This window comes from Polyodon spathula, chromosome 6 (assembly GCF_017654505.1).
Source record: "Polyodon spathula isolate WHYD16114869_AA chromosome 6, ASM1765450v1, whole genome shotgun sequence".
NCBI classification, from domain to species: domain Eukaryota; kingdom Metazoa; phylum Chordata; class Actinopteri; order Acipenseriformes; family Polyodontidae; genus Polyodon; species Polyodon spathula.
The window spans coordinates 66,547,357-66,569,167 of NC_054539.1; the positions used below are offsets into that span (position 1 = coordinate 66,547,357).

The following is a 21,811-nucleotide window of genomic DNA, read 5'->3' on the forward strand; positions in this document are numbered from 1 at the left end:
ACACACACACACACACACTGGAATAAATAAATATTTTTTTAAGTGTTAAGGTCATTTTAGACAGTGTGCTAAATACCCTTTTATGGCCTGGATATATAAAAGTGATTAGCAAGTCAAAGATAAATCAATTTGCGTAAGTAGGGTACAGTCCTTCCCTTCCACAAGTCAATAGTCACTGGTTACATTGCATAGTTACATTGCATTGAACAGTGAAGTGGTCATGATAGTCTGGCAGAAGAGGATTATGACGAGTGTCCTAGGTTGCAGTTTTGGGAGCAGTCTCAGTTGTTTGCACATGCACATATGAAGTTTTTCTTTTTCCTTTTTCAAAAGACCATTGATGATAGTGATCGCTCAGAGATCCCAGCTTTAGAGTAGGGTCTTCTGCTCATACAACTGCAGGTCAAGACGAACCCAGACTTCTCCTGTTGGCACTTGGTGCAGCAGTAAGCGTTTTGTGGTTAGCCCCTTGGTTTCTTGCTCTTTTTTGATTGTCGCTACTGGAACCTCAGTGCGACCAAGCAAATCTGTTAACAGCAGCAGGAGGGAGATTATATATATATATATATATATATATATATATATATATATATATATATATATATATATATATATATATATATATATATATATATATATATATATATATTATACACACAGTACTGTGCAAAAGTTTTAGGCAGGTGTGAAAAAATGCTGTAAAGTAAGAATGCTTTCAAAAATAGACATGTTAATAGATTATATTTATCAATTAACTAAATGCAAAGTGAGCGAACTGAAGAAAATCTACATCAAATAAATATCTGGCGTACCCCCCTTTCTGCAGAATAAAGTTTAAGTATATCACACTGACTACATTATATATGCACAACACAGCCCAGTTATAAAGATTATGTATAACCTGCTTCATGAAAGTGTAGTGTCTACTGTTCCTTTAACATACTGGTAGTTACCTTCATTTGATTTCCAATTCTAACACTGTACTTCTCGTACGCATGTTACAGAAAATGCTTTCTTGAATGAAATTGTGAATACTCAGAAACTTCATTTTGAAAGCAAGGGACTTGCACATAGTAATCACCAAAGAAGCAGCACATACATCATAAATCAAATTAACTTAGTCAGCACATCAGATTTCTACTCAGATACCAGCTGAATTTTTAGAAGAAGTTCACCTTGAGGAAATCCTTAAACTCCGGCTGCTCATCAGTTTTCTTTTGCAGTATGGCGGCTCCATTCAGCTGACAGCTGCAGAAGCGATGTAGGCCTGCATGTGGGAAGGCTCAAAGGCCAGGATGTCATCGATCATCTGCACCAGCATCTTCTCTCCACTCATCATCCTCCTCCTCTCTCACAGGGCTCTGTGGTTCACACAGGGGTTCAGGTCAGCTTGAACTGAACAAAGCAGTGTTTTTACACTTCAGGGAGAGTTGCTTAAGGCCTATTTACAGTATAATCGTAAAGCTCGAAAAACTACTCACTTCTAAATCTTTTGTAGTCATTTTTGTATTACTTTAGTATAAATACATGTTAATTTGGATTAATATGTTGTTTTTTTCTGACTTTATGTGAACGAAAAGACACACATTTGCCCGTTTTCCCATTGGAAATAGTGATATTTTGAAATATCACTGTCCTGGTCACAAAAGCAAAGTTTGTGGGGAATAATAGCCATTTTCTATACTTTTGAGGCATAAGCAATTAGGAAATAACACTTACTACCCAGGAACAAAAATTGTGTTACACAGTGTTATTTATAAGGTCACCTTCTACCCATCAGAATCATCCAATATAGGTCCTAATATTACAGAAGAAAAACATTTCTTGAAAACAAGGTAAAAAACAGAACACTACATTTAAAAAAAAATAAAAGCTCACTTCAATAACTCTGAGTTGGACATGATGAGTTCTTTCCAGTTCACAAAGATCATTCCTATTTCTAATTCTGTGAGTTTTCCCGATTCAGTCATTGGCTTCTGGAAAACCTTAAAATAAAATAAAACACACATTAAAAAAGAAACTCTGACTCATCACCTATATCTACAAGAGTGTGGATCTTAATTCAAGTCCACCCACACAACCACAAGTGCTTCCTATATATACCATACCCTTTTGGTCACTAACCAGCAGCTGAAAAATCATTTCCTTCCAACCTGCTCTCCATAAGCACATGTGTATATTTCACAAAATGTATTGTGCAGTTTTTTATTGATTTATTTTTTTAATACAAATGAACACAAAGTTGTCACATAAGCAGCGCAAATTATTATAAATCAAGGCAAGACGAGTCATTGTTCACATTATGCCTTCATCAGTGTGCTCATTCTTGTACCTCCACCACAAGCTGCAAGTCGTCCATGTAGCCCTCCTCCGTCTCCGTCTATATGTCTTTTCCTTTCCATTGTGGACATGGTATCAAGGTTCATCAGGTCAGCACACCCTGTGTGGAGAGAGGCACAACAGGATATACCATTTTAAAAAGGAACAATACCATGCGAAAAAGACCGATTTACTAAACAGAGGCTAACTGTACTGTTGAACCCAACAATGTAAAAGAGAAATATACATCTCTACTTGGGGCCTGTTTTAAGGTACAAAAGTTTGAATCTTTGGCTTACTAAAGTATACTTGTTCCAAATACTTACTCATCTAAAGGGTATTAAGCACACATTTAAACGGCTTACCTAATCACAGAAGACCCCAATTCCATCCAGGTGTGAAGAACTGGAACATATTTGAACCACTTTCTTTAATACTATAACCCCACCCCACCCCACGTACAGTACAGTACAAAAAGAGTTTAACCCTGCAACTGCTTCGGATCAATGATGGGTGTTTAATTTCCAGAGATTTTAATTTGTGTTTGCCAAACCCCAAAAGAATCCATAGTTGGCCCAAGGCACAGTTAGGGTTAAGATAAGTAGGCAGATAATGGCTTCTCTACAATGACAAATACACAGTTTTCACATATATAGGAAACCTTATAAACCCAAGTTGAACATAATGCATGTAGCTCTATGCTTTCTATAAAAATATTACAAATATACATACAAAAAGCACATAGATTTTCAGTATTAGTGCAGGGAGAAAACTATTTTCAAGGAGGGATGGAGCTCTATCATGCTACATCAACTTTTAGGAACGTACCAAAAAGTACATGACTTGATATTGTGCTGCCTGAACGTTATCAATAGTTCATTTGTTTCTATAAAATATTTCAATCACTACATTTTATATGCAAAACACTTGTTTCATCTAAAGACATTTCAGACAAAGCCCAATGAAGCCTAGGTGCTTCATAAAACAGACCTTACATTCGACAGCAGAACGGTAAAACACTTGAAGGGTAAAGTAATAACTGGCATTTATCTTGTTTTGAACCTATTTGGTCTAACTTTTAAGAACTTAAAAATAAAAACACCAAAAGCCCACTCAATACCACTGATGACTTATTCGTGTACAAATATGACACAGACACTGTGCAAACTTTGCAGATTTTTATTGAACAAAGTATTTTTTTTTAAGAAAAGCACCACACTCCATAAACAGCACTTTATTAGAATATGTATAAAGCTGAAACACTATCTTGTAAACCACACCCTTTGCCATATTTTAAAAAATTGCATAGTATGAGCTTCTATAATATGAATGCAACTGTTAACAGCTGAAAATGCATCATGCCAACAATACAGTTTGCATTTCTACACTTCAGCCACAGCGTGTCTTTATATAAATCATTTTAAACACTGCACACACACACACACATTTTGGTTAAATGTTGTTTAGAAATACCCATAGCAGCCAACACATTGCCAAAGCAAGTTAATTATGCATAATACTTTACATTTTCCATGTTCATTTCTAACTAAAAGCAGCCATTTGACTTTTTCATATTGGTTATAAAATGGATGCTACACGAATACTTGTCAATTATGTAAACTATTATTATTATTATTATTATTATTATTATTATTATTATTAATCTACTAGGATAGCCAATGCAACATGATGCCAGTTTAATTATTAGCTCAGTGGTTCCCTACTCCAGTTTTTGGAGACCCAAGGCAGTTGAGGTTTGTGTTTCAGGATGCAATAACCCAGGTTTAAAAAACATTTCTATTTCTCATCGCAAACACCACCCTCACAAGTCCCTCCTTAATTAACTGTATTTGAGAAAGATGAAGTTCGTTTTACTGCCACAATGCTGAGTTAACTTTTTTACGCTACAGATAATATAACCCCACACTTGGGTTCTATGCTGCACATAGGAAACTTCACATGGTGTCAGAATTTCCATTTAACACAGGAAGTAAATGGGAGAATGCGTCCATCAAACCATGTAGCTTTATGGCAGGATAACTGGGCTGTCCAAGGCAAAACAAGAGTCTAGGAAACAAACCAATCAACAGCAGAATTCTGTTTTGTAAGAATGTTTTAAAAACCTCAGTTTAAGCACTTAAAAACACAGCAAAGATTAAAATCTACTTTATCAGTTCAAAACACAACCACGATTGTTAATTTAGTGGTCCTTGAGGGCCAGGATAAGGAACCACAGTTTAAGACCATGAGGCCACAGGTTATGAATCTGTAACCCAGATCTTGTGCCTCAGACTAGCTTGATTCGGACAATACTGATCAAGCACAGAAGACCTTATAGGCATTGTATATAAATAAACTGATATACAATTATTACATTTACATTCAGCATGCTGTTCGTTCATAAATTGTAAACAGAATTGTACAATTGCAATAAAAATAAAGAAAAGTGTAGCATTTATATATATATATATATATATATTATATATATATATATATATATATATATATATATATATATATATGTATGTGTATGTGTGTATATATATGTATATATATATATATATATATAATATATATATATATATATATATATATATATATAATATATATATAATATATATATATATAGCTAGTTCTCTTTTTATTTGCCAAATCAGTTTTTGCTAATACAGTATAAAAGCCATTTTGCTAAATTGTAAAGCATCCATTTTCAACACCAGCTGTTATCAGATTCCTATGACTAACATTCCACGAGAAAAACAGATTTATTCCATTTTGCTTTTTCTAAAAAATTAAACAAATCGCCTAAATGTTTAAATGATATTAAAAAAACACTATGTCTTAAAACTGATTATATTTCAACCATAACCTCAACGTACATAACTATTCAACCACCAATTAAAAGAAAGAAGAAAAAAATGTTAAGATAGTGGGTTTTTGTGTGACCAGCCTCCCACCACTACCACAATGGAAAAGCAAATCTAACTGAATTTACAAAAACCACAAGTCACCCCAGTGTTGGAAAGAATAGGGAGGAAGAACGAAAAGCACAGCTGACTGGAGTGAAAGCCACAGAAAGACCCACTATCCTTCCTTCCCTCTAAGCAGATTAACAGTTACCATGTTTACATGAGTGCATGAAAATGTGCCTGCAGCACAATCAGCTACAAAGCTGAACAAAGGGTTCATTTGGAGCACCCTCTTCAATGAGTTTTTAAAACCAGAGCCCATTTTTATCTCCCTATAACTTCAAATCACAAATCCTGCACTAAAACTACAAGAAACTACTGTTTTAAAAGTGCCTATTTACTTGACAGTATCTTACACTGGATCTTACCTTGTTTTTCATGTCTACCACAATACTAATACAACTTTAAAACAAAAAATGTGATTTATTTTAATTCTGCAATTAAATGTGACCCCACTTTCTATATAAAGTTTCCAGCCCTCCTATAAAACATAACAATCCAGTATTAAGTAATGACATTTGATAAATATCTTGCAAGACTATTACTGTCGTTGAAGCACTGATCATGGCTCTCTACCCAGGGTCCACCCTTCAGTTAATCTGGGATAGTGGGTCTCTTTGAGGGACTTTCATACGTTGATTAGGAGGCAACATTACGGTCCTACAAAAAATAAAAAAAAATTAAATGAAAAAATTAAAATAAGCAAAAAAATTCAATAATAAAGGAAATAAAAGTAGGAAATACAGAATGAACTATGATAAGGAGACAGACAGAATACAGCTATAAGAATACAGTCAAAGTCAGATGGGTATTTGTGGCCCCATCATGACTCCCATTTTGGCCTATATTTACACTAGCATTTGTGTTCTCGTTATAAGCTGGAACACAAATTGCAGTCTCAGTGTTATATACAGTTATAAAATAGCACTGCATTACTTAGTCCAAGTTCATTTTCTGGGTCACAACTATCACTGCTATTAAATCGGTCTGTACTTAGTTCGTAGTGGGGCAGTCTCACTAAGATGGAATAAAACTATAATACAACAGAGACAGGGACCCTGGGATGTATTCCTGTATTACAACCACCAACCACACTAATTCACAAGATCTCCCCCTCAAGTTCAGAGTAATGAAACCCAGACAGTGCCATTGACACTCAAAAACATTCAAGGCCAACTACCACAGCCATAAGAGACCATGCTTTTCTAATATGGGAAAAAACAATACCTGAATGAATGTTTTTAATTTTTTTTATTTTATTATTTTTTTTAAATCAGTTCCCCCAAGTGGTATTGCAATGTGGCTTTATGGCTTCAGAATTAACCTCCTACATATATAATCTTTCAGGTTTTGGCTGACACACATCCAACTCCTAACAAAGGCCTGCCTCAGGAGATACTTGGAAAGTAAAGGACCCTTAAAGTGATAGTGTTTGTCAACTACAGTACACTGCTTTGTTAAGTGTGGTTAAAACAGAAGGATCTAAAAAGAAGAATAACTTTTAAGAATGGCAAGCTATCATCAGATCTCTTAATATACCTACAGTACCCTTTAAAGTAATTATTTTTTTCTCCACCTGAACAGAAATTATCCCAGTACTCATTACACAAGGAAACAAGTGTTAGTGTAAGTTTTTTTTTTTTGTAATTGTTTCTGTGGTAAATGTTGCTCTTTGCACACCTAACTTATGGGTGTTGTATTTTTTTGAATGTATAATGTTGAGATGGTTTGAAATCAATGAATACTTTTTTTTTTTTTTTTTTTTTTTTTTTTTTTAACTGAACACACTTTTTTAGCCACTGTATGTTTGAGAACATATTGCAAGAGTGTACTTACATTGCTGACTTGGATCAGACTCTGTGGTCATCTGGACATAATTTGAAGGAAAGAGTCCTGCCACTCCATTGAGCTCTCCTTTCCACCAATCCAAATCATCCTTGTTCAGAACATTGATGAGCTGCCCCTTGGAGAAACTCAGTTCATCTTCATTCACAGCTGCATAGTCATACTTGGCTATTACCTGGCACACTAAATACAAACAGATGCAGAATAAAAAAAAGGGAAGTGGCTAAACAAGGTTTAATGACAGAAAACAGAACATTTCACATCTGTAGGTTTTAATTTCACTGTACAACATGACAAACAAAAAAGGATTAGAATGGTAACTATTTTAATATCATTTAAAATCCAAATATTTTTTTCTGAAAGCTTTGGAGGTTAAAGTGTAGCTTCCACAAAGTTGACAAGAACACAGTTACCTGTAATCATATAAAAATGCTTTACAATACTTCACAAAATGAAGGAATACTCAAAGAAATGTATAAATGCAGTCAAATCACACACTCCTTTCCAATGTGCATAATCAAAGCCAGGAACGTGTTGGCAGTTTTGATGATCAAACACCATATCAAGGTAAGGCCAATGGAAAGCTGGGGATCCCTGGCCCAGGACAGACCTGTACTTTGCCATCACCACACATCTCAGCTGATACACATTTCACATTAAAATGACCATTTCAGTACAGGATTTGGGTATTTACTTTATAAAACTCAATACACACATCTCTGAAGGTCCTTTACTTGTTGGGACCAGTTTAGTTCGACTCCAAATTATACAAAGACAGAACCAAAAGGTAGGAGTATTCTAACAATAGCAGGTTCAGTTTCACTTGATCTTCCTGCTTGTTTTCAGTGATGATGTGACTGAATATCCATCACAGAGGTGCTCTTACCTGGCGTGTGAGCTGGGGTGGGGGCTGGAGTAGTTTTGTCACTGCCTGCACCCAAATGTTTAACATGGCTACCAGGAAACCATCCCTTTTGACGTTTTTTCCCTCTTGCCTGAAAAAAGGAACAGTAGAACAAATGATTACAACAATCGATTTTAACACCACCAAACACAACCATAAACAAAACAATATCCAATCAATTATTTTTTGGACAATTCAAGGAAGGACCTTTCCATTTATTGGACACATTGTAAAATTAGCCTTTTGTTTAAACAAATATTCAGCACTTTAAGTTATTTTCAATATTATATAAAAAAAGTAAATCAACACATACTTTAAAATAATGAATAAATAAACTAAAAATCACAAAAAAGTAGAAATTATATCTTCAATGTTTCAACTCATATTAGAAGATAGGTGAAACATGTTCCCTTACCTGTAGCTCTCCTTGCCACCAGCCAGTGGGGTTTTTATTGAGGATGAGAATGAGCTGCCCAGGAGCCAGGCTGAGCTGCTCGGAGCCTGTTGCTGTGTATGCTGTGGTCACCTGGACAATCTCTGTGTGTATAAAAAATAATTTTTAAAAAATATTTTTTGATAGGTCTAGTAGTCTAAATAATGCTATAGACATTAGCGCTGTGCTGGCACTTGTAACTGCCTTTAAGAAGTATTTTAAATCACTAGGTATTACATAAATCCATTCATTAATGTGTTGATTTCAAAACAACAGAATCAGCACATCTCCAATAGACATGCACCCCACAACACGGCTGTCAAACACACAATAGCCATTTCAATGAAAAATATCACACTATGTACATAATGTAGACATACAGACAGATACCTCCGTATTCCCCCAGATGCTGATACTCTAAACCCCTGTTCACTCTTCCATTTTTATACCAGTTACATAGATGAACAGAATCGCAATACCTGTTCACACTGGAGTTGTCACTGGCGTCGTACCAGTATAACCGTATCGATACAAAGTCCAGAAAAGAGCACGTTTTGTACCGCTACAGTTGTGCGTGACGGAGTTCCCCATAGAGAATCAGTGGCGTTGAGTATCTTGTGTATACAGAATATCTTTGATGTAAGTGTATGGATATAAACCAGCTTCAATGTGGATAGGTATATCACAACAGTATCGGAACTGGTGTTGTAAAGTGAGTTCGTGGTATCGTATCGATATATTCTAAACAAACTAATTTTACCAGCAAAATTAGATGCCATTTTGCAGCTAGATGTAAGTGTGAAAAACAGGCAGAGAGGCTCATTAACTTGCAAAAGAAGTTAGCCAGTTTAATTACAATAAAAAAAACAGTTGATATGTTGATGTACATGTAAACTTTAAAGTGTGCATACAAGCCTCCAGTACACGCATCCCTTTTGTCATTCAAAACAGCTCTGATAACTTCTCGTTTTCCTTTTTCTTTTACTAAACTTTGAAGTTGCACATTATGCCCTTTAGACAGGACTGATTGACTGGTAATTTGTACGGCATTAGCATGTGCTTTGGGAAAGAGGTGATTACCTAAACTTAAAAAAAAAAAGTTAAATGCAGTAAACAGAAACAAACCTGGCTTTTTGATTAATGTTCCACTTCGAACAACATTACTTGAAGCCTGAAAAAAAAAAACACATTTTATTTATAGCCTACAGTTTATGTCTTGTGCTAGCTTTACTTACAATGATTGAGTTGACCAGTTCAAAGCTCCTGGTCACAGTCTCAAAAACTGCAAGATTGGGTCCATGAAAAATGGCAGGATACAGGTGTCGGAAATGTTTCTAGACAGGCAGCTGCTGAAAGCAGTAAAAGGCTCAGATATTACAGAAGAAATGAAATATGCTATAAAATATCTAGAACAACAAAAAAAAAAAAAAAAAAAAGTCTAAAAGAGAAATCGTACAACCTCTTTAGCATGCTTGGCTGAAAAACCTTTGTTCCGTGGTCACCGAAATAATGTACCAAATTTTCTCTCAGTTAGAAACTAGTCTCGGCATGAAGATAGTTAACTTGGACGGAGGAATTAGTCAACTACACTAATTGACACCACATAATTACGTGGTCGAAGACCAAACGATTTTTGCTGTCGATGGGCTAAAATCTCGACGGTGTTTTTTTTATGGTCCGTCTGACTCCGTTTACTTCAATTGTCTTCAATGACCTCGTGACACAACGAAATTTGAACGACGTAATTTATAGTTACAATTTTGTTTGTCAGTGAGCAAGTGCTAAAAAAAAACAGTTAGATCAAGAATAATTTTGGTTTAGTTAGATCAAGCAGTCATTCCCACTATTTTAGGCAGAAAATAACTTGGCCGATCTCTTGCAAATAAAATAAAATATAAGAAAAGTTAATGTTTAATGTCTATGTTTAATGTGGAAATTCACAAATGTGAAATCATTTTGATAAGTTTGTTAATGAAATGATGGCGTTGAAGACCCATCAATTTTAATATTAAATCTTTATTTGTTTAAAGGATTATCATTCTTTAAGACGATAAAATTTAGATTAATACGGGTACACCGACTGATCACCACCCAAGGTTTTGCTTAATTCTGTTGGCTCTTTCGGCTAAAGGAAAGAAAAAGAAAGGAAAGAAGGGAGGGACAGAGGCGAAAGAGAAGATAAAGAGGGGATATCACACTTTTTTGGAACAAGCACCAAGTGGCTATGGTTTATAATAGAGAGTCAATCTTTGATCAGCCGTACTATCTAATCAATTGAACGCACCTGTAATCACGTGATGAATTACGTGTGGTGTATTACGCACACAGCTTCTGTTGCTAAAACAGCTACCAGATTTAGCTGCCAAAAAAATTACCAGCAGACTGAGGCAAATGAAAGTTACAGAATTAGCTGGAGCACTGTGTGCTTTAAATTGCTGCAGTTAATCAAATTAAAACAGTCACCTCGTTCACATTTTTCATCTATTTCGTCAGTAAGGGTTGGATATCCTGTCTGTTATTGAACAGCTAAGAACTTGTATTTTATTCTTTTCAATTACACGCTATTAAAGTGATTTACACTTTAGTAGAAAATATTTCAACAATTTCAACATTTTTAAAAAAGTGTCTTTGACTGGCACAGTCTCACATGCCAATGATGGCAACACTAGCAAAAGACTTCATCTTTAAAAACAGCCTCTTCCAAACAGATAAAGATATCATGCATCAAATTAGTGCGGGGTCAAACACGGGATTTTCATGTTCGGATATTCGCTCATAATTTAAATATTTGTTCGTTTTCAAAATGTAATAAAAGCCATTATATTGCTCAGAATGCCGGCAGAGACTGCATAGCAGCAGGGGCAGTGGGGTGTGGCCCGTGTGTGTGCCTGTGTTTTACAGCGTGACAGTACAGTAACACGTCAATGTAGAAAAATAAAACAGGAGCAAAGAATACGTTGTGCAGGCCTTACTTTACCCCACTGAATTAACTACAAAACAAAGGATGCCAAATTGCAGTTCAACTTAAACATTGTTTTGTTTATTCCCGAAATACAGTACACAAAGATGACACCTCATTTCAGAGGTCTTACACAGAATTCTGTGTTACATACGCAGGGCATTTTAATAAAAATGCAAAATAAAATAGCAGTGCTTTTCTAAACACAGATGTAAAAGACCACAAATCCCCTTTTCATCCCCATCCAATAATGTTGTTTATATTATGAAGTAGTTTTATGCAAAGCCAAGTGTAAAAATGGTTCCACTGCTCCCTGTATCCTCTTTAACGTCCCTGGTATTAGATCCTCTGTAATCTGTATCACAGCATCTTACCTGTTGACAGTCAGCCAAGAATTTGGACAAGTAAAACACATGCTCAAAAATCATGGTTTTAGGTTTTTTATTGAGAAATATTCCGACATCTTTCCTGCTTTCGCAAAACTTGCAGAAGTTGCAATTATGACACCTGTAACTTGTGTACCAGCAGACCTGGGTTTTAGCTGAGCGTCAGAACCGAGTGCAGACCAGCAAATGCTCTTGTTTACGTGAGGATCATCTAAAACATGATCCTTACAATGAAAGCTCCTGAGAATCATTAAGACTTTGCTTTGGAAATAGTACAAGTTATTTTTTGACTTGGGTGGTAAAAGGAAAATTTAAATAACTTTTAAAACAGCAAAACTATAAATAGTTCTGATGCTGACAGCTACCCACAGAGATTGGTACATATTCTACAACACTGGTTTTTATGTCGTGAATGGGGGATTTTCAAAAGAAAAAACATAAGCTTGTCTTTACGTGTATTTCTACGACCATTATTTACACTGTGTACTGTTTTGCAGGTTGACTTTGTTAATCTGAAATAGTTAAACTGGAAAATAATATAACTATGTTGATGCAATATGTAGATTTTATGGTTGAAAAACGCAGATTTTGAGGAATGCTTTTTACAAGTCCAAATTTTTAAAGGCTAGGAGTGACCTCTGTCGCATTTTATTTAATTATTTTTTTGCTTTTTAAATTTTTTTAAAATTCCTTGTCATTGCCGTTTCTTCACAGTAAACAGTAGCCATAGACATGTTTTCATAAAGTAATAACATTAGGTTTACTTGTGCCTTATTGTAGTTGAATGAAACCAAATGAACACTGAAATTTAACTTTAAAACACTTCAAATAAAACAGAACATGGAAATGGTGTTGTAAAATGAAGGCGAACACAAAATGAATATGCTTGCCTTTTTTCTGTCATGAGATTCTCATTTGTGCTAAAGCAGCACAATGCTGTTTGACCCAGATAATTTTCCATAGAGAGCACTATGTTTGCATGTGCATAATCTGGCTTGTTTACTTTTTGCTCTGTGAAACTTAAAAAAAATAATAATAATTATATATACATATAATGAATAACCTTGCATATCACACAGAGCTCTTTTTCATTTGCCACGTTTTAAATTGTAGTGCAACTTTTGTCTTTTGCTGTGGAACGCATTTCTTTTTTTTGCCTCTGCCATGCCCCCAAAAAATTCATAACAAAATTTATAAATAATATTTTTTAAAACTGCCAATTTTGACCCACTTCGAAGAGATGTAGAAAAAATATTACGAGATTGCAGTTGCTAAATTCTAGTATTTCAAATAAAAAAAATCTTATTTTAAATACCTTCTACCGTTGAGGAGTTACAAGATTTAGTCCGAGCCATGGTCTGTGTGACAAAATGCCTGAAAATGGCCCTATTTTCAGCACCGTCGGGTATCTTATGGAAGTAGTCCAGACTAAGCAAAATATCACAAAGTACACTGCCAAAATCGTATGTAAAAACGTATCCTTAAAATATATGAATAATTACAAAATGTAGTTGTTTTTATGAAATTATTCAATCATTTTGCATTATCACGAGAACAATCATATTCATATACAAACGTTATAGAATTCAATATAACCACAAAGAGCAAATAAAAAATTAAGTCTACAGAAAAACAAACTGTGACAATAATAAAAAAATGACATTTAAAAAAAAAAAAAAAAAAAAAACTATACTATACTGGGCTAGTGCAACAAATGTGGCCACCACTGTAAAGCAAACAAATAAATACACGCATTTCATTTTTTGGCATATAAACACAATGTTCTGTGAATGTATACTTTCACTAATTCTGCATTATGAAGAGAAAATCATATTTATATACAAAAAAAGTTATAGAATTCAATATAACCAGAAATACCAAGTTAACAATAACAAAACAAAACACAAACTATATGGTGATCATAAAGCAGTAATCGTAAAGATAATGGGGTGATGCAATACATGTGGCCACCACTGTAAGGAAACAAACAAATAAATAAAAGTGATGTAGTGTGGTGTACGTATTGTCAAGTACAAGCCTTCTTTCAATCTTGTCCTCTTCCACTTCAAAATACATGCTGGTAGAGCGCTTCCTGTGTATACGTTTTTGAAGTGTAGAGATACAATTTTTTTTTTTTATTCCTAGTGCCTAACTTTATTCAAAGACAAGGCTCAGAAAGAGACAGAAATTGCAGAAGGGAGACAGTGTCATCAGTGCTTAGGCACTGAAATTAGAGTGGACTGGCGCATAGGGGATCAAGGTGAAGCAACTCCCATAGTAAATATTTCATTTTTGGACGTCATTTGTAGGCAACAGCTTATAGACTCTAGACCTTTGATGGATCCAACTGCTTTTTAATAGGGTTTGTACCATTGCCAAGTATATATCTATATCAAGTGCTACATCAAAATGCTTGGAAGGTGATAAAATAGAGGCCATGCAAAGAAATGCAGAGTTTAGTCTTACATCTATCTCCTTTGGTTTTACGTAGTTGGAAGGAAAGATCCCTGTCCTTTTGTTAATACATCCTGTCCACCACTCTCCTTCTCTCTGTGTGACCAGGATGGTATCACCTTCATGGAAGGTCAAATCCCCAGGCTCTGGACTCTCATAGGTGTAAATTGCCACATATTCTGCACAGAAGAAACACAGATGAGGAATTCAACTTGATAGAAAATGGTCTCTTTGTCACCTGTAGTGTTAATCTGTACAGCTATACACTCAATGATGCTGCGTAGAAATACTAAAAGTTACTAGTAAAATTAATAAAATGTCTCCTGCGAGACATTCTTTGACTTCATGTTTAGAAGTGTTTATTTAGATAGGCAATATCTAGTAAAATGAGAAACTATTATGCACTTTCTCCTGGGAATACTGGGAGATATTGCAACATACTGTTATTCTTATTATTCCCTGTCAATGTTATAGAGTACTGTAACTAAGTGGGACCTTTTTATTCTCACCTTCAGCTACATCTTGGCCTGGTGTGCTGGTGTCCACACTGACTGTTGCATAAATTGGCCTGCAGAAAAAAGATGGAGAACATTTTACAGTATTTTAATAAACAAAGCGACACATTGCGTTTCTAAGAGTAACAAACTGTTGCAATTTTAGACAGGATGCTATTAATTCAAAATTATTAATATAATAAATGCATAATTTTTTTCTTTCACTTTTTAGTTCCCATATTCCTTCGAATTTACCACTCTCAATTTGAGGAAAAAATAAAATGTCAAAAAAATATGCATTTACAAAGATACAACCTCAATTACACTGTTGTAGCGTACAAAACAGACATGAAAAAGTGCTGTTGTAGATTAATCACAGAGCTTGTTTATTGTGTTGCACACTGTATAATACCTAAGATGGCGTCTCTGTCGTACACACACCACCACTCACTTACGGCATCACACATCCTGGCAACAGCAAGCACAACATCAGACAACATGTCACCCAGCAACCACAACAGCACTGACCACACTGCAAACACAAAAGTCAGAACCTGTTTTTCTCCCAATTTGTGAACTGTGGTATTGCTAGGCATGTCGAAAAATATGGGGGTCTGATCAGCATTTCTGATCTGTCCACGCTGGTACTGTTTGATAGAAACAATGAAATTGTAAAAGCTTCTTTTGGTATTTCTCAGGAAGCTAATGAGGCTTCTTTGAAAGGGAATAGCATGGGTTATTTGAAAATCGGGCAGTAACGTTTTGGTTCGTCTTTTCTCGTCAGTAAGTCACGTTGCTGCTTGTGTAATCTGATAGTCACGTCTTTTGTTGGTGATTTTAATACACGCATCACTATACTGTACTCTAATTTAAGACGCATCTTAAATTCAAAGGAATACGGTATTTATTTCTTGGCAGGTTGCAGAAGTCTTGCGATAAGATTTACTTCTCTTTTCCCTTTTTGTTTTACGTTTGTTACATTCATGTTATACAAGCCCCTTTACAAGTCTTTGCATGACTTACTCATTCTGAACCTTGCTTCCAGGCATTACTTTGACGTAGGATTTAGGGAACCAGCCCTTGACACCCAGGAGTTCCCCGAGCCACCAGTTGTCCTGCTGCTCCAGCACGGTGATGATATCATCTTTTGAAAAGTTTAAGTGGTTATCCTTTTTTGCAGTCCAGGAGCACAGTGCTTGTGCCTGAAGATTATGAACAACCTGGCCCTAAAAAGGACAAAAAAAAAAAAACTATTAAATTATTAAAGAAAATGAAATAATTAATGTAATATTTCAAACAGAAAGTCCTTCTCTTACCACACGAGGCCCTAAAGAGTTTTAGGCATAACATTAGGTTATTATCATAAACCTGGTTCCCTGAAATAGAAATGTAACCATTACCATATGGGTATTTACCTTTGAAAGTCCCAAAACCTCAATAAGATATATCAAAGCTGCTCGTAGAGCCTGTGAAGCAGTCATGGCCTGCCCCTGAGGGCACAAAAGCACTGCGGTCACAGACCTCAATGTCATTTTTCTCTTCCAAATCTGATGTAATCGTGGATGCAACGACCCTGAAGTCTAATGGTTACATTTATATTTCAGGGAACCAGGGTTATGTTAATAACCTGGTGTTCCCTTTCAAGTACAAAATGTAACTATTACTGTATGGGCAAGTGTACCAAAGCTGACACAAGGGAAATATTGCAGAACTACTGGAATGCTACAAGGCTAAGCCAAGAGGCTGCCTTGTGAGTTACCATACAGAACCCCAGTAACAACCTAAGGCTAAAAAAATGGAAGAAGAAACTCACATGTGTTGTAAGGGTCGACTGAGAAGCCGCCCTCAACACTTTAGTACCAAAACCGGTGTTTTGAGGATCCACGTCATGAAATCTGTAGAACCTAATAAAGGTATGGGGAGTAGTCAACACTTGTGCATTGCAAATGTTCTTGAGAGGGGTTTTCCCACACACCTTGTGCACCACTGCCATTCTACACAGCACCCCAGCCCAGGCTGGACGGGTCCGTGGTGATGACCTCCCTTCTGGGGACACTGTCCAGGGCTATGCAGAGGACTACATGTGCAGGCTGTTTCCACCAAAAGAATGACTTTAGACCAGAGGTGGACAATAATCGGACCGTGATCCAAGTCTGGACCGCCAGAACATTTTGACTAGCCCGCCAAGTCACAGACCAATTCTTATTTGCATTCACATTGGAAATGCTGTGAAATTGAGACAACATGGTTCTTATGAGAGTGTGCTGTGCAAGGGTACAGTAGTTGTTGCTGTGACAGCAAGTAGCAGATACAGTGAGTGGGATAAATGAAATAAAATGGACAACAGTATTAGAAGCTAAAATGAAGTGAAACTGCGTGCGTTGGCTGCTGCTCTGATATATCTTATTTCAGGTTCAGAGTCTTTCGAAGGTAAATACCCATACGGTAATGGTTGCATTTTGTACCGAAAGGGAACTACAGTATTACATTGTTTTTGGCTTCTCTCTGTTGACTATAGACTACAAGGATCTACCTTTACTATGGAACTTATTCACTGCTCTTAAGGTATATTTCCACTAAAGATTGCAATGTAGATTTTTTTTTTCAATTTAAATCTGTGCATTTTGGGTAGAGAGAAATGCATGCTGCTGTTTAGGGGAGTGCTGATTTGAAGAGCGTGCTCTCTCTCCCTAAAAGCGGCAAGACACTGTGGTTTTAAGTATAAAAACGAGTCTTGAGAATATCAGGTCCCTACATCTGTTTTACAAGGATAATAGGACAGAAAGATTACATTTGTTACATTTACTAAAATAAAAACATAAATAAAAAATGGTTTTAAAAAGACCAAATTCCCATTGCTATTTTTAGATTTTTTTACTATGCAGGCCAGCTGCTATAAGATCATTACCTTTATTAAAAATAATTTAATTAAGTGACAGCCCTATATTGAACCATATGCTGATACAGCTTCAGAATTCATATATTGTGCATGCATGTTTTCCCGAAACAAACGGTTACAAAAATGCAGGTGTACTTGTATGAAATGCTTAAATATTCTTTTTACAGCAGATCACTTCAAATGGTTATACACACATACCTGGCTGTGCTCAGGTGATACTGATCCAGGGGGAACAGTAGGAGTGAAAGCAGATTTTTGCCAAGTCATGCTGCCACTCATGCTTGCCAGAGGTTGGTTTTGCTGGAAACCTGCCTCGTCCTTTTTTTTACTTGGAGACAGCGGCCTAAATAAAAACCACATTTTCAGAACACAAGATCCCGTCAAGTTACAATTAAAATATTTTACATTTGATTTTCTTTTTCAATATAAAATGTTAAAATGTCAATTTTCACTCAGGGCCTGGTGTCTCTGTTTTTCCTGCATTTTCACAGGATGGTCGATATTTACATATCCACGAGCTGTATGGCCAATATTTAGCGAGCAGATACTAATATTTGGCCTCAACAGCCAACCTAATCAGGTGACACAATGAGAAAAGCAGATCATCATGACCAAGCATTCATAGCTTCAGAAATACATTCTTCCATCGAATTTGGTCAAGATGTACTAAAACCATGTCACAGAGGCCAGAAGTAAAGATTCTGATACCCTCAAGAACCCAAGATAAGAATTGTTCATAGAATGGGGACAGTTCACAAGACTTAGCAGAACACACAGTTAAGAAGGCACAGTTTCTCTCAGTATGTTTCCAATATAAATAATAAAAGTTCTACATAATGAGAGGCTACCTAATTCAGAAGTTATGTGTTGTTCTAAATATGTGTTAGACCTTACATAACAGGAAAAGGGCCAAGAAAAAAGTAACTTACCCAGAAGAGTGTGAGGTAGAGGATTTGGATACAGTGGGTGGAAGTAAGGCTGTTTTTGAAGCTGATGGTACTTTCTTTTCAGCTACTTTTTCCACATAGTTTGCAGGGAACCAGCCTGTGTGTCCTTGAAAACTTCCATAAAGCCAGCCAGGCTCTCCTCCAATAGTGGTCTCATCAACCTATAGATATTACATCATTATATCTATATATATATAATATATATATATATATATATATATATATATAATTATATATATCTGTATACACACACACACACACACACACACACACACACACATATAATATATGATGTAATCTTATATAAATGAAAAAAAAAAAAAAAAAAAATCTATATATATAAAAAATCATGTGTTCGTCCCAGCACTATATATAAACATACACATACACACACAGTCAACCTTGGTTAACTTGACTGGTGGATAACCTGACAACTTCACTTAATTCGACAGACAGTCTTGGGCCCGAATTTTTATATAAGATATATGCATCCTGCCTTATTTATTTATTTAATGTCAGTTAAGCCTCCAAATAGCAATCTATTAATTGGGCACATAAAATCGAATCTTTCAAATAAATATCAATGATCAAACATTTACGCTCCATTCCTCTCCCCAAAACATGATTATCTTAATTTAACTGCTGTTATAAGTGAAAGCTTGTGCACAACATTTGATGCGAGGGGTAATTACGCCTTGGTAAAGTCAGGAGGAAAAAACCAAACATTCGCAACAAGCCTAACTCAGTTTAACATACTACAGGGGTGTTACTAAAATATTAATTCCAAACAGATAACAGCTTTTTTTTTTATTCAGTGACAGCTGCAGCACCACACATTGCATCTTGTTACTGTACCACCTAACCTTCACTACCTGTGAAACACACAATTTGGAAATCCCTGCCTAAAACATCATCATCATCATCATAATAACAACAATAACTACAAATAAATTGACTGACTTACCACTACATGCATGTCCGCTATAGGTCAAGCTGATCATTACTCCAAAATTGCATTTAATATCACTGAGCGTTTATTTATTTATTTATATAAACATTGTTGAATATTGTTAAATATTCATTATATAACTGTTCAGTTTGAAACTCCAAAGAAGTGCAAACTATATACAGTCAGCAAGCTTTGTTTGTTTGTTTACATCGAATACACAGAGGGGCGTACTTACAAAGCACTTTCAAAACTGATTTGCTGGTAGGATGGGACCAGCAAATCAGATGCTAGTTAACATGAGCTGGAAAAGAAGAGCACGACCACTGCTTGTCTGGCAGAAATACTGTAAATAGCAAGGCAAGTTTGGTGCATTTTCGTTGATAAATTTAAATAATGTTATTGACTGTGCACGTTACAAAAATGCAATTAGTGAATCGAACATAATGAGGAATGGAATCTATTGAAAAATCGATTTTTAGTTTAATCGTAGCAGCCCTAGCACACACACACACACACAATTCCTTTATTTTTCCCCCATTTGCAGCAGCATCACATTCACAGTACACAGGAACAGTATCTTTGTGAAAAGATCCTTTAACATTGTACCTCAATCAGATCAGAAGCACTGAAAGCGAGTTCATCGAGATTCCTAGCTTCAAAGGGGTAAAGTGCTCTGTAAGTGACCAACACTGCTGATGTACTGTGTCCTGAAACAGTAGTTGTGCTGCCTGTAATACAATGCATGCAGGTCAATCAACATCAACGCATACAGTAGTTCTCACATTGTTTTAACATCATTTTTAGTAATTGAAATATCCGTACAGAACTTAACATACCTAAATTAAATAAGTAAACAAAATTGCGTTTTGTTTTAATGGGATTATTTGTATGGTCACCACACCTCAATTCACCTCAAAAAACGTAAACATGTTATAGTCTGAATAATTTGTTTTAATAATGTTGCATGGTTTAAATCACCATTCATGGAAATAAAATAAGTAAATACTGTTAATAAAAATGAAAAGAAAAAAATACAGTGAGTCTCACTTTTTAAGACTTATCCCAATATTTGTAACCATACCTCTTGTTTTAGAGTCTCTCTCGTCAAACCCCTTCACCATGGAAGAGATTTTTTCCTGCAGGTCGATCTTGGTGTTGGTGAAGTTCTCTGAATTCTGCTGCTGTTGCCTCCTCTGCTCCACAGCCTCCTTCGCTACCTCGTCTTCCTGTTTCTGATGCTGCCTCTCCCCTGCCTCTTTCCTTAGCTGCTCTTGTCGCCTCTTCTCTTCCTCAGCCTCTCTCTGGAGCCGGGCCTGCCTCCTCTGTTCTTCCTCCTTCTCTCTTTGGGCCTGCGCCTGCCTTCGTCCCTCCTCCTCTTTGCGCTGCCTTTCCGTGGCCTCCCTTTGCTCCCGCATCTCCCCTTCCTGTGTCTCCCGCAGCCTGGCCTCAGCCTCCAGCTCCTCCTCCTGCTGTAGCTTCTGGGATCGTTCCTCCTGCATCCTCTTCTGACGCTCTTCTTCCTGCCTTCTGACCTTTTCCCTCCACAGGTTATCTTTTTCTTGTTTTGCTTTCCTACAAGAGAGACAACGGGAGAAAAAAAAAAAAAAGCAGAGTAAATCCTGGGAAGTAGTCAGACATAAGCCCTCAAAATTCAAATCCTGTTCCAGAATCTTAATGCTTGTTTCATTGTAGCAAATTATTTTGTTTTTTTTTAATCATTTTATTATTATCATTATTATTTTTTAACTTCCTTCATTGTTACTCAACAAGGGGAATGTTCCAAAAACTACTTCACTGACCCAAATGAACCGTTTGAAGTCGTTTAATCACAGGTCTAGTCTCAGCACCCCTGTTGTTTAGAGTGCTTTTAGAGTTATATATAACAGTCATCGTACCTCTATGTATAGCAACACGTTTTGTGTTTCAAAAGCTATCGTGTTATCCAGTGGAGAATAGGTGACCTCACCAGTGGCAGACAGCTTAGTTACCTGATGGCTTCCTCCTCTGCCTTCCTTTTTTGCAAATGTTCTTGTTCTTTCCGCCTCTTAATCTCACGCAGTTTGTCCTCTTTGATCTTGTATAGCTGCTCAAGAGCGCGTTGTTGTTTGCTTTGACTCTGCCGAAGCTCCTACAAAAAAAAAAAAAAAAAGCAATCCTTGAACGCTCTGCATATCTTTACACAAATCACTTAGAAAAATGAATCTGTGAATATTCTCACATGGCATATCAATAGATGGTCCAGCATCCTGTTAT

General features: G+C 36.0%; 1 protein-coding gene across 2 annotated transcripts in view; it reads right to left on the bottom strand.

The window, feature by feature from the left end:
- Positions 1-26: 26 nt before the first annotated feature.
- Positions 27-21,811, bottom strand: part of LOC121317500 (intersectin-2-like) — a 58,509-nt gene continuing 36,724 nt past the window's right edge. The window contains exons 17-32 of one of the 2 annotated variants that reach the window (XM_041253504.1): positions 21,547-21,686; positions 20,640-21,130; positions 20,165-20,286; positions 18,592-18,770; positions 17,861-18,005; positions 15,787-15,989; positions 14,779-14,837; positions 14,282-14,448; positions 9,596-9,641; positions 8,453-8,574; positions 8,020-8,128; positions 7,125-7,316; positions 2,333-2,440; positions 1,879-1,985; positions 1,176-1,361; positions 27-527 (exon numbers count right to left, since the gene is read on the bottom strand). In XM_041253504.1, coding sequence (XP_041109438.1) covers positions 1,963-1,985; positions 2,333-2,440; positions 7,125-7,316; positions 8,020-8,128; positions 8,453-8,574; positions 9,596-9,641; positions 14,282-14,448; positions 14,779-14,837; positions 15,787-15,989; positions 17,861-18,005; positions 18,592-18,770; positions 20,165-20,286; positions 20,640-21,130; positions 21,547-21,686 — 2,106 coding nt within the window. In that variant the 3' untranslated portion in view covers positions 27-527; positions 1,176-1,361; positions 1,879-1,962. Of the gene's footprint in view, positions 528-1,175; positions 1,362-1,878; positions 1,986-2,332; positions 2,441-4,939; positions 5,949-7,124; positions 7,317-8,019; positions 8,129-8,452; positions 8,575-9,595; positions 9,642-14,281; positions 14,449-14,778; positions 14,838-15,786; positions 15,990-17,860; positions 18,006-18,591; positions 18,771-20,164; positions 20,287-20,639; positions 21,131-21,546; positions 21,687-21,811 lie in introns of those variants that run through there. The other variant, XM_041253505.1, reaches the window with a different exon arrangement.